This window comes from Dipodomys ordii, unplaced genomic scaffold (assembly GCF_000151885.1).
Source record: "Dipodomys ordii isolate 6190 unplaced genomic scaffold, Dord_2.0 Scaffold64, whole genome shotgun sequence".
Classification (NCBI taxonomy): Eukaryota; Metazoa; Chordata; class Mammalia; order Rodentia; family Heteromyidae; genus Dipodomys; species Dipodomys ordii.
Window position 1 is genome coordinate 4,703,037 of NW_012267280.1, and position 16,851 is coordinate 4,719,887.

The 16,851-nt window shown below is 55.0% G+C and overlaps 1 protein-coding gene across 7 annotated transcripts in view; it reads right to left on the reverse strand.

The window, feature by feature from the left end:
• The window catches only part of Tcf3 (transcription factor 3), a 28,962-nt gene continuing 12,111 nt past the window's right edge, over positions 1 to 16,851 (reverse strand). For 2 of the 7 annotated variants that reach the window (XM_013022862.1, XM_013022867.1), the window contains 16 exons: positions 16,077 to 16,150; positions 15,836 to 15,914; positions 14,004 to 14,071; positions 13,056 to 13,191; positions 12,218 to 12,267; positions 10,745 to 10,844; positions 10,515 to 10,672; positions 10,294 to 10,417; positions 9,928 to 9,986; positions 9,759 to 9,837; positions 8,716 to 8,789; positions 8,199 to 8,357; positions 7,993 to 8,116; positions 3,251 to 3,386; positions 2,881 to 3,116; positions 1 to 724 (listed from right to left, as the gene is read on the reverse strand). In XM_013022862.1, coding sequence (XP_012878316.1) covers positions 582 to 724; positions 2,881 to 3,116; positions 3,251 to 3,386; positions 7,993 to 8,116; positions 8,199 to 8,357; positions 8,716 to 8,789; positions 9,759 to 9,837; positions 9,928 to 9,986; positions 10,294 to 10,417; positions 10,515 to 10,672; positions 10,745 to 10,844; positions 12,218 to 12,267; positions 13,056 to 13,191; positions 14,004 to 14,071; positions 15,836 to 15,914; positions 16,077 to 16,150 — 1,799 coding nt within the window. In that variant the 3' untranslated portion in view covers positions 1 to 581. Of the gene's footprint in view, positions 725 to 959; positions 1,187 to 2,880; positions 3,117 to 3,250; positions 3,387 to 7,992; positions 8,117 to 8,198; positions 8,358 to 8,715; positions 8,790 to 9,758; positions 9,838 to 9,927; positions 9,987 to 10,293; positions 10,418 to 10,514; positions 10,673 to 10,744; positions 10,845 to 12,217; positions 12,268 to 13,055; positions 13,192 to 14,003; positions 14,072 to 15,835; positions 15,915 to 16,076; positions 16,151 to 16,851 lie in introns of those variants that run through there. The other 5 variants (XM_013022865.1, XM_013022863.1, XM_013022866.1 and 2 more) reach the window with 5 other exon arrangements.

Consider the following 16,851-nt stretch of genomic DNA (forward strand, 5'->3'; position numbering starts at 1 on the left):
AACATTTTAAATGCAAATTTTTAATAATCTGGTTGAATATGAAATGCAACACAAACTTCTAGAAACAGCAAGAGACAGAGACTTTTATACAAAAAAATTTGCTTACAAAACATATGCCAAAAAAAAGCTAAAAAAAAAGACACCAAAGGCATCATTCTTGCTAATCTACATAAAAAATTTCATAACTAACGTTTTTATTCTCCTTAAAAAAAATATTATGCTTAGGCACAATTTGCTGGTGGCTCTCATAGAACAAGCCAGTTCTGCACACGGCAACCTGGCCTGGGCACAGGTTCCCACGCTTCCAGTTTATACAGTTAAGGCATTTTTCTTCTCTTTCTTACAAAGTGTATAATTTGTTGCTTTTGCTTTCTGGTTTTGTTTACCCAAGAGGCAAAAAAAAAAAAAAACCCAAAACAAAATTAAAAAAAAAACCAAAAACCAACTCCCTTCAGTGGGTCACATGCCCCGGTGGCTGAGCCTGCCTCCCTTGGGGCCCACGTGGCCAGCAGATGCTGATGTACTGTGATGCTGCAGTGCAGGACAGTCCTGGGCAGGCTGGGGTCTCCTCCAGTGACCACTCAAAGGTGCCCAGTGGGGTTGTGGGTTTCACCCAGGCCTGGGTGGGTGGCTGAGAGTGTCATCTGGGGATCCCCGACCACACCTGACACCTTCTCTTCCTCTCTTCGCTTCAGGCAGGCTGCTTTGGGGTTCAGGTTCCGCTCTGGGGATGGGGAGGAGAGCACAGTGGGAGAGGGCCCAGGGGCGGGGCAGATGCAGGGACCAGCAGCACCCTGCTTCTGCCGCTTCCTCTTGGAGGACAATATAGAGGGCTGGGGGTGCAGAGACCAGGAGTTGGGCTATCTGGGGATATCCTGGTCTGGAGGTGGCACGAGCAGCCGCCGGACCACGAGCCACGAGCGGTGTATGGCGATGGGGACGCTGGCCTGGGAGCCTACCTCGCACCTGCTGCTCCAGGCCCAGGATGACCTGCACGGCCTGCTGCAGGATTAGCAGTTTGGTCTGTGCCTTGTCCGACTTGAGGTGCAGCTGGCACATGCGCCCCAGCTCCCGGAAGGCCTCGTTAATGTCCCGCACGCGCACCCGCTCCCGCGCGTTATTGGCCATGCGCCTCTCCCGGTCCCTCAGGTCTTTCTCTTCCAGGGACAGCACCTCGTCTGTACTGCTGGGTCACAGCACGGGGCCTCTGTTAGTCATGTGGGGGTGGGTGGGGCAGGGAAGTGTGGAAGGACCACCAGCGGTATGGGGTGGCAGTGTGGGGTTATTGGGTGTGTGTGTGGCAGTGTGGGTGACAGCTCTGCATGGTCTGGAGCTGCGAGCATGACACCTTGACAGCCTTGCTGTCAGAGGTTGAGGCCTGACTTGCCCTGAGAACCCCATGGGCCCCGGGGCAGGCCCTTTAGGGCATCTTCCCATGACAACTCCCTCCTTCTGCAGAGAGCAGAGGCCTGGGACCCCCACAGCTAAGGATCAAGAGGTCTGGGATCCTGAGGGTCACAGTGAAGCTGGCATCCTCAACCCCATCTGCCAGCCCAGCCTTTGGCTATGAGCACCAGTCCCCAGGGCCCAAGGAATCTCGCTGTTAAAGTCACTGACAGTGGTGTCCACAGCAGGTTCGAGTGCCCCTGAGGGTGGCACGAGCCCCTTTGCTGCCATCGACCTGTATGGGCACTAGACACCACCTGCACTCTGGATATAGACCCTGGTTAGGGTCCCCCTAACTACTGGCTTTTGTCACTAGTCCCTGTGCCTGTGTCTTCCTGGGGAGAATGACTGCTAATCCTGCCTTGTGTACCCCTCACTTCTTACAATGTGACAGACTGGCCCTGTGCTTTCCTGTCTGTGTCCTCCATGGCCTGTTCTACTCTGAGGCAGGGCACTTGCCTTACCTACTGCCTGTCCACCCTGCCCTTTGGCTAGTGGGTCCCTTTGGGTGGCGGCGACTAGAGCCCAGGACAAGCACGCAGACCAAACTGCCTGTAAGGACCAGGGGCCAAATGCTCCCAGGTCACCATCACTCCCTCCAAGCCTTCTGGCTGGCTTTGAGGTGCGGCCATCCGCTTTGGGCAGCAAGTGCGAGGTAAGGAGGGGCTGGGGGCAGGCAGTGGGGAGCAAGACAGCGGACGGCCAGGTGGATGGGACAGCGTAAGAGGCAGAGCAGAGAGGCAGGCTTAGGGGACACAGGGCAGGAGGCACACATGGCCATGGAGACGCGGGAACTTCAAAGCTGCACAGGCAGCGGGCCAGGGCTCCGGCTGCAGTGCAAGCGACAGAGCTGCAGGAAAGAAAGGTTAACGGCCAGGCAGGAGCAGAGGTTAGCAAGCAGCCAGTGGAGAATCAGGTGCATGGGGCCTGGGGCCAGTGGTGGCCTGGCTATCTACCCTCACCTGCCCCGGGAATGGGCAGTCCACACCCACCTGAACACTGGGAAACGATATCAGGAGTCAGGGGCTGGGTGGGCTCAGGGTGGACAGCGAGGGTGGCTTACATACCAACTCGCACCTCTGGGCTTCCTGAGGGCGTGGGGAGTGGCCTGGGGATCCTAACTCAGCTCTGAGACCAAGTACCCAGGTCGGCAGGGCAGGGTCCAGAGCCCAGTCCTTCTAGAGATGGGTTACCAAGGACAGCTAGGAGAGCCACTGGTCAGAAGGATCAGGATTGACACCGTATGAGGGGAGGGGGTGGCCAGTGTAGGGGCAGTCAGTGGGGAGGTCCAGTCACTGCAGGAACAGGTCAGTGTGAGGGTGCGGGACAGTGACTGCGGGGGAATCTCTGTAGATCAGCTCTGGGAAGCGGGGGTGGGTCAGTGCAGGGGAGGCGAGCGGGGACAGGGGCAGGAGCGGCGGGCCGCCCACTGACCTCGCACTTGCTGCTCCAGGTTGAGGATGACCGACACGGCCTGGTGCAGGATGAGCAGTTTGGTCTGTGGCTTCTCGCTGTTGAGGTGTAGCTGGCACATGCGGCCCAGCTCCTTAAACGCCTCATTGATGTCTCGGACCCGCAGCCGCTCACGGGCATTATTGGCTACCCGGCGCTCCTTCTCCCGCTCAGCCTTCTGCTCTGGGGGGAGAAGGTCGTCCTCGTCCTCGTCTGGGCTATGGAGGAGGGGAGCCAGGGGCCAGAGGGAAATGGTGAGGTGCGGGTGGGCACGGCCCATGGCCTCCCAGTGTGGGGTGGTATGCATGGACCAAGTGTGGTGTGCATGTGTCCTACAGGGAGGGGCTGGCACCTGGTCCGTGTGCGGGAGGCCTTCAGCTCCTTCTTGTCCTCCTCAGAGTTGTCGGCCACCGAGTTGTTCTCCTCATCTTCCTTCTCTTCCCGCTTGATCTCCCCGGTGCTTGCTGGGGCACCCACCCGCCCAAGTCCTGTAACAGACCAGGGATCAGGAGCTGTGGCTGGGGCAGCAGAGGCCGCCAAGGTTACCTGACCAACTCCTTTGACCCACTTGTAAGGGCATAAGCTGAGAACACAGCCAGGCCTCCATTTGCAGAAAAGGTTGAAAAATAACAATAAAAAACAACCCAACAGGAAAACCAGAACAGGATCCCTACCTCACACCATGCACAAGTACCAATTCCAGATAGAATAAGAACCACATGGTGTAGAGTAGACAATGTCACAGCCTTTAAGAACAACATGTGTGAAATCCTATTGTAAACTCTGAAGCAGGAAGATATTTCCTGAAGTATTAACAAAGCCAGGGAGTGGTACACATCTGTGATTCCAACACTGGGAAGGTAGAAGCACAAGAATCAGAGTTCAAGGCAAGTCTGGGCCAGAGAGCAAGACTGTCTCAAATATAACCATTACCAGTTGGGTGCTGGTGACTTAAACCTGTGAATCCTAGCTCCTCTGGAGGCCGAGAACCAAGAATCATGGTCTAAATTCAGTCGGGGCAGGAAAGTCCATGAGACTCTTGTTGCCAATTAACCACCAAAAAGCTGAGGGGGAGCTGTGGCTCAAGTGGTAGAGTACATTAGCCTTGAGCAAAAAAGTTCAGGGACAGCCCCTCAGGCCCTGCGTTCAAGCCTCAGGATCGGCACAAAACAAAAATACCAAGAAGAAAACACAAACAGTCTCAGTGAGGTTCATCCTCCAAAACAAAACTGTAACAAGAACCAAAACAAGTCTTGTTTTGTAGGAGAAAGCCTTGTTTATTTAAGAACATTGTAAGCCAGGCTCTGGTAGCTCACGCCTGTAATCTAGCTACTCAGGAGGCTGAGATCTGAGGATCATGGTTCAAAGCCAGCCCAGGCAAGGAAAAGTCCGTGAAACTCTTTTTTTTGGGGGGGTCTGGTCGTGGGGCCTGAACTCTGGGCCTAGGCACTGTCCCTCAGCTCAAGGCTAGCGCTCTACCACTTGAGCCACAGCACCACTTCCGGCTTTTTTTTTCTTTTTGCTTATGTGATGCTGGGGAATCGAACCCAGGGCCTCATGCATGCAAGGCAAGCCCTCTATCACTGAGCCACCTTCCCAGCCCCGTCCATGAGACTCTTATCTCCAATAAACCATTAGAAAACCAGAAGTGGCACTATGGTTCAAGTGGTAGACTCTTGCCTTGAGCTGCAGAGCTCAGGGACAGCAAGCACCCAGGCTCAAGAGTTCAAGCTCCACAACCGACAAAAGAAAAAAAAAGAAAAAAAGAACATTGTAATTTCCATGCATCATAGCACAGGGCTGGGTTAATCTGTGCTGCTGCACAGATCAAAATCAAAACAGCTGATTCCAGAAAGAAAAGAGACCCTACCAGTATCAAAATGGACAATCTGATCACTGAGGAGTACCCACATAACCAACACAGGACTGGCCTCCAGCACCGGCAGGGAACACGGAGGTCAGCAGCCAGGTAGCACAGAACCCGGCCAGGCACCTACCTCACCCCTGAGGCCACCAGGCAGAGCACCACACAAAGACTGAAGAAAGACAACGTGGGCCTGGCTCGCAGCCTTGGACCACACTAGACTCATGGGTGTGTGCCAGGAGGCACAGGAGAGCACACTCAGCCACAGAAAAGGCACCTAGGGAACACATGTCACTTCCACAACAGGACACCCAAGTGCAGCTACTGGACATGAGCACATCTCACATGGTGCAAGAAGCCAGGAGAAGAACATTTGGCTTCAGGGTGTCATTTGCATAAAGCTCAAAATGGGATAAGCCCCAACACTGGGGAGGCTTAGGGAAGGGGAGCTGAGCTCAACGATACCAATGTGGGTTACACAGCAAGACCCCATGACAAAAAGCCAAAAGAAAGCCACGTGTGGTGGCTCACACCTTTAATCCGAGGATATGATCAGGAGAATTACAGGCTAACCCAAGAAAAAGGTTCACTAGATCCCACCTTAGCAGAAAAAAGCTAGGAGCAGTGGTATGCATCTATGTAAAACTATAAATAGGAGAATCAATATCTAGGATGGCTGGGGCAAACTGTGACCTTTCTGGATGTTGGTGGCTCATACCACTGTCATCTTAGAGGCTGTGATGTCTCACACAGTTGAAAGCTGGCCCAGACAAAAAAAGTCTGAGACTCCCTCCATATCTAATCAACCAGCAAAAATCAGGGCTGGAGGTGTGGCTCAAGTGGTAAAGCCACACTGTCAGCAAGAAAGCTAAGAGTGTGAGCACCTAAATTCTAGTATTGGCACGCACACAAAAATAAATTTAGGGCTGGGAAAGTGGCTCAGTGGTAGAGCGCTTGCCTTGCATGCCTGAGGCCCTGGGTTCGATTCCTCAGCACCACATAAGCAAAAAGAAAGAAGCCGGAAGTGGGACTGTGGCTCAAGTAGTAGAGCGTTAGCCTTGGGGTGAAGAGCTGAGGGACAGCACACAGGCCCAGAGTTCAAGCCCCACAAATAAAAATCAATCAATAAAAGTAATGAATCCCTCACAAAAAATTTACCAAACCTAATAGGAGTCAGGAGGCATGGCTCTAGTGGTAGAGTACTAGTTTAGCAAGTATGAAGCTCTTGAGTTCCAACCCAGTATAGCAAACATATATTATATATTGTTTATATATATTTAATTTTGCTTCCAAAAAAGCTGGGAACAGTAGCTCATGCCTGTAATCCAAGCTACTTGGTAGGTGCAAACTTTGAGAACGATAGTGCAAGGCTTGCTAGGGCAAAAAGTCAGGGTAACCCCACCTCAACAAGCCAGGCAAGGTAGAGTAAGTCTGGAATCCCAGCTGTATGGGTAGATAGGATGATTGAGGCCAGCCTAGGCCAAAACTTGAGACCCTATTAAAAAAAAAAAACAAACTAAACCAAAGGATAGGGCTCAACTGGTAGAGTACCTACCTAAGCTGAGTTCCATCCCTAGTGCTGACAACCCTCCCACAAACCTAGAAAGGCAAAAGCAGTTTGGGGTTTCTCAGTCACATGGAACTCAAATGCAGTGGGCAAAGTGTTGAGTCTGAAACCTGCCTGGGATTCAACAATAAGAGTGAAAAAAGGCGTTGGTGGCTCACGCCTGTAATCCCAGCTACTCAGGAGGCTGAGATCTGAGGATCGCGGTTCAAAGCCAGCCTGGGCAGGAGAGACCATGAGACTCTTATCTCCAATAAACCACCAGAAAACTGGAAGTGGCGCTGTAGCTCAAGTGGTAGAGCGCTCGCCTTGAGCTGAAGAGCTGAGGGACAGCGCCCAGGCCCAGAGTTCAAGCCCCACGGCCGACCAAAAAAAAAAAAGTGAAAAAGACTGGGCACCAGTGGCTCACACCTGTAATCCTAGCTACTCAGGAGGCTGAGATCTGAGGATCGCAGTTCAAAGCCAACCTGGGCAGGAAAGTCTGTTAGACTCTTTTTCTTTTCTTTTTTTTTTTGGGGTCAGGTTGTGAGGCCTGAACTCTGGGCCTGGACGCTGTCCCTCAGCTCTTCAGCTCAAGGCTAGCGCTCTGCCACTTGAGCTACAGCGCCACTTCTGGCTTTTTCTGCTTATGTGGTGCTGAGGAATCGAACCCAGGGCCTCATGCATGCAAGGCAAGCCCTCTACCACTGAGCCACCTTCCCAGCCCTGAGACTCTTAGTTCCAATAAAAACCACTAGAAAACCGGAAGTGGTGCTGTGGCTCAAGTGGTAGAGTGCTTGCTTTGAGCTGAAGAGTGCAGACAGCGCCCAAGCCCAGAGTTCAAGCCTCATGACCGATCAAAAAAAAAAAGGTGAAAAAAGGAAAGACCTGATGCCTGTGGAAGACAGCCACTGCTGATACCAGGGGTCAGGACCTCTAGGATTCAGTGTACTGATCAGTACCAGCACCCTGGCCCCCACCCACTCCATACCAGTAGTTTTACAAGCCAGGAGGACAACCACCAAGTCCCCAGCATCAGATCACATCCACCAGATGGCGCCCTTGAGTACAGACAGACCAGCTCACAGGCTTCCAAATCCTCCGGGTAGCCCCAAAGCCTTGTTCCCTTCCTGCCTCCTGTTCTTCCTCGGTCTAGCCATACAGGTTGTCTAGATACTCCTGTCCAGGTCCTGAGTGTCTTACCTAGGTTGCCTCCCATGGTACTTGCCTACTTTCTCCTCCCAAGGCTCTGCTGAGGAGCCTGAAAGAGCGTAGGCCTGACGCCCCCACCCCATCCTTTTCCTGACACCTGTCCTGTAACCGCTAGAAGGGGGTGCCACTGTGCCAATGTTTCAGTCACCAGTGGTGACAACAGTGCCAAGTACACAGTGGGTACCTTATATGTGTCTAAGAGACTCAATGAAGGATGCCTGTAGTCAGCAGGCCCCAAGGTGCTCCCGAGGGATTTAAGTCTCTGAGAATCTTTTTTGTGGCTGGCACCTGCCCTGGGTTCCCTCCCCATGGGACCAGTTCCTACCAAACTGCTAGTATCCAGAGCCTCCCACCCCACAGCTGGCCCCAGAGGCCATGGGTTTGGCAGGTGGTCACAGCCCTTGTCTTGGAAGGAACCGGTGCTCGGATAGTCCCGAGTCCCCTAGTAACAATGGGACAGATGGCAAGGACTTACCACTGTATGAGTCAGGTGGCCGGGAAAGGTCAGGGAGGGCTCCAGGCTGGCTGGGGAGGGCTGCATGGTTGTGCAAGAGGCTGGCATTGCCTACAAGACCATCCTCAGAGTGGTTGCCCCCAACCTGCACAGTGGTAGGGACAGGTCAAGGAACACAGAGGTCCCACCTTCCACCCAGCCCCGCCCACCCCTGAACCAATGCTTACCAGGCCAGTGTGCCGCCCACCCAATGACATGGGGCCTGTGAAGCCTGTGGCCAGGGTTCCGTGGCTGGGTAATAGCCCATGTATGTCACCAGCTGTACCCACAGCGTGGCTGCGGAGTACATGGATGGCCTCGTCTAGGTGGTCTTCCATCTTGCTCTGCTGTGGGGTTGATATGAGTGGGCAGTGAGGGGCCTAGCCACAGGGACTAGAAAGCACACATGCACACATTCCGGGCTGGCCATGACTCAGTGGCATAAGGCCATGAATTTGCCCCCAGCACTGCAAAAAGAAAACCAAAACCCCAAACCAAGCCAAAACACTGATTTGCACACGAGCAGCAGCTGGCCCCCACCTCCCCGGGCCCCTCCAGAAACCATGTGCTTCAGGAGGCTCAGCCATGTGTCACCTGCCATGGACCTCACTTTTGAGAAGGTCTAGCCTCAGTCTGTCTTCTTATCAAGGGGCACTTGCCCGCTGGCCTTATTGGCCATAGGACACATGCTTGTAGGACACTCACCAGGCCATGGAGACCGCCATCGTAGCTGGGCGATAAGGCACCAGGGCCTCCTGCACGGGGCCACTGTGATGTCCCTGAAGGGAGGTGGCACATGAAACAAGACAGGCAAGGTGGGCACATGAAAACGCACAAATGGCTGGATACCCTCAAAGGGCCACTTAGCACCCCTGAACTGGAAAGCCACTCTCCACCTAGCTTCAGACGAGTTCTGCCTGTTCCCTGGGGAGCCCAGGGACAGGTTTGGTTCTGGGCTTTAATTCCCTTCTGTCCTGCTCTGCCACATGCAACTGCTCTGGGGGTCCCCAAAAGGCCAGGGATAAGCAGGAACTAGGGATATTTTATTCTCGTACTAGTACTAGGGCTTGAACTCAGAGCCTGGGCAACATCCCTGAGATTTTTTGCTCAAGGCTGGTGCTCTACCACTTGAGTGACATCTCCATGTCCAGCTCATTGGAAAGAAGTCTTAACAGATTTTCCTGTCTGGACTGGCTTCAAACTGCGATCCTCAGACCTCAGGCTCCTCAGTAGCTAGGATTATAGGCATGCAGGTGTGAGCCATTTGCGCCTGGCTTGGGGCGGGGGGCGTGGGAGAGGGGGGCGTGCAGGGGGTGTATTTTTAATCCATCAAGTCGAAGTCTTCCAAAAACCTTGTTTTCTACTTCTCTTTGCCCCCAGGTCTGCATCTCTACTCAGCAGAGACCAGATGATCTACCCTTTGGTCAGTATAGGCCACAGGCCTGATACTATTACCAGCCAGGTAGGCAATGATGACAAGTACACATTAGGGGAGGGGGGACATCTGTCCTTACATGAACCTCATGGCTCCTGCAGTGTGAGCTGTGGGTCCTGTCTCCCAGTCTTTGTTTGCACTGTCTTAACCTGGCGGGACTCTACTTTTATCTGGCTAGTGCTGCCTCCCCAAGGAAGTCTCCAGAAATGCAAGAGAACATGAGCCCATAGCAAGCTCTGTCTGCCCTACTCCCAGAGTCCTCTAAGCCTGTCTACCACCCAAGCCTGGGCACAGCCCTGTGACCGCTACATACCTGCCAGGCCCTGAGGAGAGCCCACAGGTGTTGAGGGGCTAGGCGAGAAGTTATTGCTGGAGTGGTCTGGAGAGTAGATCTGCAGTGGCAGATTACACACACAGGGAGTCAGGAATACCAAGGGGATTGCTGCCTATCTCCACCCATCCCTGCCCAGGGCCCTGCTTACCGAGGCCAGTGCCTTCCCAAGGGCGTCCCCGGAGCTGCCGGCTGTGGTCCCTCGGGGGCCTGGGGAAGAAGTACAGCCTGGTCCATGCCTGGCCTGACATCCTCCCACCCTCCTGGAGACCAGGGAGCTGGGACTGCTGCTGGGTTCTACCCGACACTACTTGTGGGGGCGGGCCGGGTTGAACAAGATCTCCTCTATACCCCGTCCACCTGTGGAGTGGGAAGCCCAACGGGCTGTTTCCGTGACATCACAGGCCAGCACACCAGGGTGGCTAGACAGGGATGGAGCCCATGGCAGGACGTGATGATGACATGCTGTCTCCATGGGCTCCTACTGAGTGCCCCTGTGTCCCAGGAGTGGCCATACCCAAGAGGCTGTCACTGCCAGGCGGTGTGTGGCTGGAGGTGCTACCATAGGCACTGGGGGCCGATGGAAAGCTGGACACAGCTGGGAGCCCACCGTTGACTTCTCCTCCATGCAGCTGGTAGCCCTGAAGTGAGATGGGGGAGGGGGAGAGGTAAGGATCGGCAGAGGGCCAACTGGGAGCTGTGCAGCCTGCCGCCCCCTGGCTGCTGCCCAGGACCTACCATGCGTTCGTGCTGGTGCAGGCTACCAAAGCTGCCACTACCGCTCGCAGAGCTGCTGCCGGGCACCAGGGGCAGGGGGGATGAGCCACCCAACATGGGCCCGAAGCCTGCCTGGCCAGGGGCACTCCAGAGCTCCGCGGAGGGGTGAACACTGCCATCTGCACAAAGTGGGACAGTGAGTGGGGGTGGAGGACCTCACCGAACCCCCACACCTAGTGAGTCCCACCTACCTGCCACATAGAAGGGGGCTGGGTAGGCACTGCCAGTGGTCTTGGCTGAGGGGTAGGCGGCGTCTCTGCTGTAGTCGTCACCTGAGCTGGGTGGGTATACCTGAATAGCAGGAGATGATGCAGTAGGGGTAAGGACACATGGACCATGGTCCCCATGCTTTCCCTGTTCTTTCCCATGCAACCCTGCCTCGGCCACCTCCCAGCTCTAGACTACAGTGCTGATGGCATCCTCATTTCCTCTCTACCTTTTTTTTTGTCAGTTGTGGGACTTGCTCAGGGCCCAGGTGCTGTCCCTGAACTCTTTTCAAGGCTAGCTAGCACTCTACCACTTTGAGTAACAGCTCCACTTCCTGTTTTCTGGTGGTTAATTGGAGATAAGAGTCTCATGGCCTTTCCTGCCGAGGCTGGCTTTGACCTGCAATCCTTAGATCTCAGCCTCCTGAGTAGCCAGGATTACAGGTGTAAGCCACCAGGACCTGGCTACCACACCTTTTTGTACTCTGATCTCCTGCTTCCTGCCCATCAAATTCTAGCTTCCTACATCTGAGACTGGCCTTGCCCACAAGTGCCTTATCCTTTCTTCATCCAGCAAACCTATTGACCTCAAGTCCTAGTTCCAATGCCTTTGGTTGTTTCTGTTTAGAATTCACCAGTGTGGGACCTCCCTTGAGATCCTGCTTAGACATAAGCCTCAGAGCAGCTACAGCACATGGAGGCCCACAGTCAGCACCAGTTCTGACCAGCTGGTGCTGCCTGTAAACAGGCTGTGCCTGACAGGACAGTGTGGGGATCCACTGCTAATGCCTGTCCTGGCAAAGAACTGGACCTAACAGGGCAGAGTAAGGTTCTGCTGCTGCTGCCTGCTCTGACAAAGTGGAGAGGTGGCGAATGTCAGCTGGGGGCTCTCAGCTCTACCTCTCCTCCAGGGCCATGTAAGTTTCCTGACCCCAGTCTTCATGCTGGATGACTTGTACATGAGTCCCTCCTGTAGGCCTGATTGTGTCCCTTGACCCATCACCTAACTCCAAACCCAGCCCCAGCCCAGTGATACCTCCCCAAGTGAATCTCCCCCAAGGTTCCTTATGAGTATGGCCAGCCCTAGGGTGCACGTGGCTGGCTAGTGGGCCTAGAGCCTTCTGGTGGCCAGTGTGGGGGCCAGGGTGGTGTTGAGCAGCTGGGAAATCTACCAAATTGTCTTTTCTTCCAGTGCGATTAAATCGTAGGAGTGCGGTGCTGCAAGCCGAGGGCTCAGCACCATCTGCTGGGCCTGGCAGCCGGCCAACTACCAAGCAGTGAGTGGGGAAGTGGGGACCAGGAGACCACAGTCCCCCACCAGGACCTGCCTGGCCTAGCTTGCTGGCCTGAAGGATTTTCCTGGACTCCTGTCCACACAGAGCCTGTGAGGAGTGCCCCCCAAACCCACCAGTCTAGTATCCTCAGGGCACGAGAGGCAGTCCCCATCCCACCACTCACCGAGGAGGGAAGACCAGGCGGAACCTTCCGGACCTTCTTGGGCTGTGTGTCTATTAGAAGTGAGAGCCGTTAGTGGTGTCACTACCCTCCCTACCTGCCCTGGTATGGCCAGTGCCCTGTGCTCTGGGGACTCTGCTGGAGGGAGGCGGGCTGCAGAAGCAGTCTCACTACATACCAGAGAGCCTTGAAACTCCCACTAAGGAGTACCACTGACCTCTGAGGGTCACCAAGTGCAAGTAAGTACTGAGGAGTCAGGAGGTAAGTTTCTTACATCAAGATGAGGTACTCAATACTTGGGCCTCCCTTCTTGGAAGACAGTGCTAGCCAATGCCATCTCAACCACCTGGCCTCAGGGTTCAGAGGGCATGTGGAAATCCAGTCCCCAACCCACAGGGCAGCAGAGCTGTGCCACCCCCGGCCACCTCATGCTGCTCCGGTCTGTGGGGAGCTTGTCACCTCTGTGCTTTCTTTCCCTTTGGCCACTTGGTTGTTCAAAATGCCCAAACATAGTTCTGAAGGGCCGAACCCCAGCTGGGCAGCTGAGCGCCGTTCAGGGGAACAGGACAGTGAAAATCAAGTGCATCTAAACAGAAATGTGTGAAAACCAGAGTGTGTCAGTCCACAGCCATGTGACCAGAGGCTCCTGGGACCAACAGCTTGGTTTTTATGCGGACTCTGGGAACCAGAACTGTCTGAACCATGAAGCTCTGCTATATTTGCCCTTTCTGGTTTGCAGTCTCTCCCTCTGCCCTGGTTTGGAGTCCGACAGGACCTGGGAGGTGGACTATGGGAAGGCACCTGTTCCCTCACAGCCTCCTCTGTCCCTCTCCGGACTCACCCAGAGTGCTGTCCGCAGCTCTCCGCCGAGGGTTGCTGGAGTACGAGGAGTAACACTGGGAGCTGCCCTTGATGCCACAGGGGGACAGTGCCCCCCCAGGGCTGCTGAGGCCCAGCTCACTTGGGAGGAAGCCACCCTGAAGGGGAAAGGGACAGAATGCTGGGCTTGGCTGGTGTCCAGCCCCCAGGCAGCACTCCTAAAACCCACCAACCAACTACAGAGGTCAATGTCACTGGGACACACAGGTCAATTGTGGCCCTTGGGGCACAGGGCTCTTACTTGCAGGACATCTGCCCTGCTTTTGTTCTAACTGCGTTGCAGCAGCCCGGCACTTCCTCGAGAGGAAGCCCAGCGGAAGTGGCTGCCAGCCGGGAACACATGCACTGGGCACTAGTGTGTGCAGGTGCCTTTAGGGCAGTGAAAGCCGCTGCTTCGTCCAGGCCTTTCTCCTAACCCATGCCTGTGCTGGCAGGGAGCCGACAGGGACTAGGTTTTCTTCCTGGCCACTGAGGTCTGTCCTGGGCTGCTGTGCCATCCTGTGGGCAGACTCTGTTCTCAGCTGAACCTGAGCCTGGAGGGACTCAGTGAGCAGCAAGAGCCTGGGGCTGTGAGACCCAGAACCGAGTTTTACTAATATCATGGGTGGCCTTCGAGGAGGTCCTGGGTCCTCTTCGAATCCTGAACCTGCTGCTCCTAGGGAAATGTGGGCGCCTTTATACCCACTGATATAACAGGAGCAGCTGCTACTCCTCTGGCTCAGGTACAGTGCACATAGAGGGAGCTATTGGAACAGCGCCTGAGACCAGGAGACTGGCCACTGAGGCTGGTCACTAACCCTGGTGGCCTCTTGGGGTGGGAAGTAAGCACAGACTGACCCGAATGATCATGCTGGAGATTACCCCACACTCCCACCACTGCAGAGGCTACAGGTGCCCCACAACCACTCACCTGAGTCAGACCACCGACCCCCGAGTCTCTCCCAAAGGTGGCATAGGCATTCCGCTCACCGCCCTTGCCTGGAGGGATGCAAGAAAGCACTGGAGCACACCCTAAGAAGGGTCCAACCAGGCCCTTGCACATGCCTGTATGCAGCAGGCCCTTGCAGACAGGCAGACAAGGATGGGTTTCCCAGCTGAGTGTGGTCTAAGTCAACCTGGAGCTTGCTGAGGTGACTGACCTTGGATAACCCTGGCCCTTCCTGGGCTGAAGTTTCTGGAGGCGCTGGGCTTATATAGCACCCAATCTGCTCCAAGGGTGAGCCTGGGGTGGAGGGTGAGGTCCCCAGCAGGGGAATTGTGAGCCTGTGAGGCCCAGGGCTCAGCTTCCCAGATTTACAGCAAGCAGCCTATCCTGCCCAGCTCATGGCTTGCACAACAGGGCAACAAAACAGCTCAGCCTTACATAAATCAGGGTCAGCTTGAAAACCCACACCCAAGCTGTGGTGAGCCATGAGTACAGCCCAGCAATACTGATTCCAACCAGTTGGTAAGGAGGGACAAGTGAGGAACTAAGAGTGGTTCAAGTAGTAGAGCATAAGCTATGAATGAAAAAGCTGAGTTAGAGTACAAGGCCCTGAGTTCAACCCCAGTAACAGCATGAAACAGAGAGATGGGCCACGCACGTTGGTGGCTCATGCCTGTAATCCTAGTTACTCAGGAGGCTGAGATCTGAGGATCATAGTTCCAAGCCAGCCTAGGCAAAGCTCACAAAGGAGCTGTGGCTCAAGTGGTAGACTGTCGGTGATAAGGCTAAAGGAAAGCGTCCTTGTCCTGAGTTCAAACCACAAGTTTCTTGTCTTTTTTTGGTGGCAGGTCTTGCCATGGAACCATGATCCTCCTGACTCCTGAGTGCCGGGGTGACGTGTGCACCTCCCTACCTAGCTCCCAGTTTGAGAGTAACTACAGTTAAGATTTCTCAAACAAGGGCTGCTGGGGCCCGGTGTCCACTCTCTCTGGGTGCACCACAGTGACCCTGGGGCAGTGGGGATGAGGGAGACCCCCCCAGTGTCCCATACACCATGGCCGACTCCATTCTGCTGGGAGAACATGGGGGTTGAAGTCACTTGTAGCTGTAGGGACTGGGGTAGGTAGGCGAGGCAAGACTTAGCTGGGCTTAGGATTCTGCTGACCTCAAGCCACCTGAATGGGATCAGCCCAGCAGCTCTGCGACCCTCATGAAACAGGATGCCCGAGGGAGCGGCCAGCGGAAGGAAGCACAAGAGGGGAACCCAGTGTGCCTCTCAACAGCTGTGCCGGCCACCCAGGCTGAGGGCAACCCTTACCTTCCTCTCTAGGAAATGGGGCTTGGGCTCTCGGTGGTGGGTGCTCAGCTGCACCTTACATCCCCAAGACTCACTGTTCAGTTGGACCCATGCTTTCAAGACAAGGCTGCCTGTCATGTCAGCCCAGGGAAAGCACTGCACTCTCAGAGCCCGCCGTTTCCCCACTGGCCATTAATACTAAGCTCCCTGGTTCACACTCAGCGCTCAGACCCAGATACACATCTTGGTATTTCTGCAGCCTACCCTCCAACTCCATGGTCCCAAGTGGAAGGGCAGCCCCTTGTGTCAGCTACTCTAACTGAGAAAGAGAGGCCTCAGTGGGGCTGGCGAGCAGAGGGAGCCTCACCGCCTCCCACCTTAAAGGTTCTGGCAGACTCTAACCTATAGGTGGGAAACAGGCTGAAGAGGACCTGCAGAGCAGCGCCCAGGCAGGGTGGGTAAGAACTCACGCCCAGGCAGGGAGTGCTGTCCATCTGCCTCAGCACTTAAGTGCACTCACCTCCAAGCCCAGGGCCCAGGAATGTTGACGAAGAGAGGCTGCTGTGGGAGTCGCTGAAGTGGGCGCCTTCGCTGTAGGTCTACAGGATATGGGTCTGGTGAGGGTGGGGGTCTCCAGGCAACGGGGCCACCCCACACAACAGGGTACCTGGCAAATGTAGCCAGTCCCCCTTGAACCCGAGTTTTCTCATTCCCTGCCCAAGGGGGCGCCTAGGGTGTCAGGCCTTGCAGGGGCTTCTCACCCTGCTGGGGTCGAAGGAGGGATTGTTCTGGTCATTGGTGTTCCAGGAGCCAGAGCTGGGCCGGTCCTCAAGACCTGAGAAGCAGGAAGGAGAATCAAGGTCTCTCAGTCCATAACTAGCTTCAATTCGCATCTCAGTCTGGGGAGAAGCTTGCTAAGTTCAGAAGAGCGTATAAACCCTTGCCGGCCCAGCTGCACGTGAGCTAGCCAGTGTCAGTGCCACAGCCAGTGTCAATACCAGCAACAATGTCAAGGTCCTGGGCACATAGGACTCAGTGCCCATACCAGTCTGCAGCTCAGTAACACCTGTGCCCGTTGACTCTGCTACCAAACTCCTGCCCTCTTGTCAAAGCCCCAGCCACTGTGACCACTCTGGGTAGATTCCTCAGGCTTTACTCTGACCAGGTCGTGGGGCCTGAACTCTGGGGCTAGGCGCTGTCCCTCAGCTCTTCAGCTCTACTACTTGAGCCACAGTGCCACTTCTGGCTTTTTCTGCTTATGTGGTGCTGATGAATCAAACTCAGGGCCTCATGAATACAAGGCAAGCTCTCTACCACTGAGCCACTTTCCCAGCCTACTCTGACCAGTTTTGTGTCAGGTATGCTCTCTTCTAACCTTTTGAGATGGCTTACTGGGGCCTCAACATATGGGAAAGTGGGGGCACTGTTGACACAAAGACAACACTGAGGACTGCCCACTAGGTGGGAGGCTGGCGGCAAGAGACAGGGCCTGCTTGGAGGGGAGCACATGGAGGGATCTCAGGCTGCTCCTGTAGC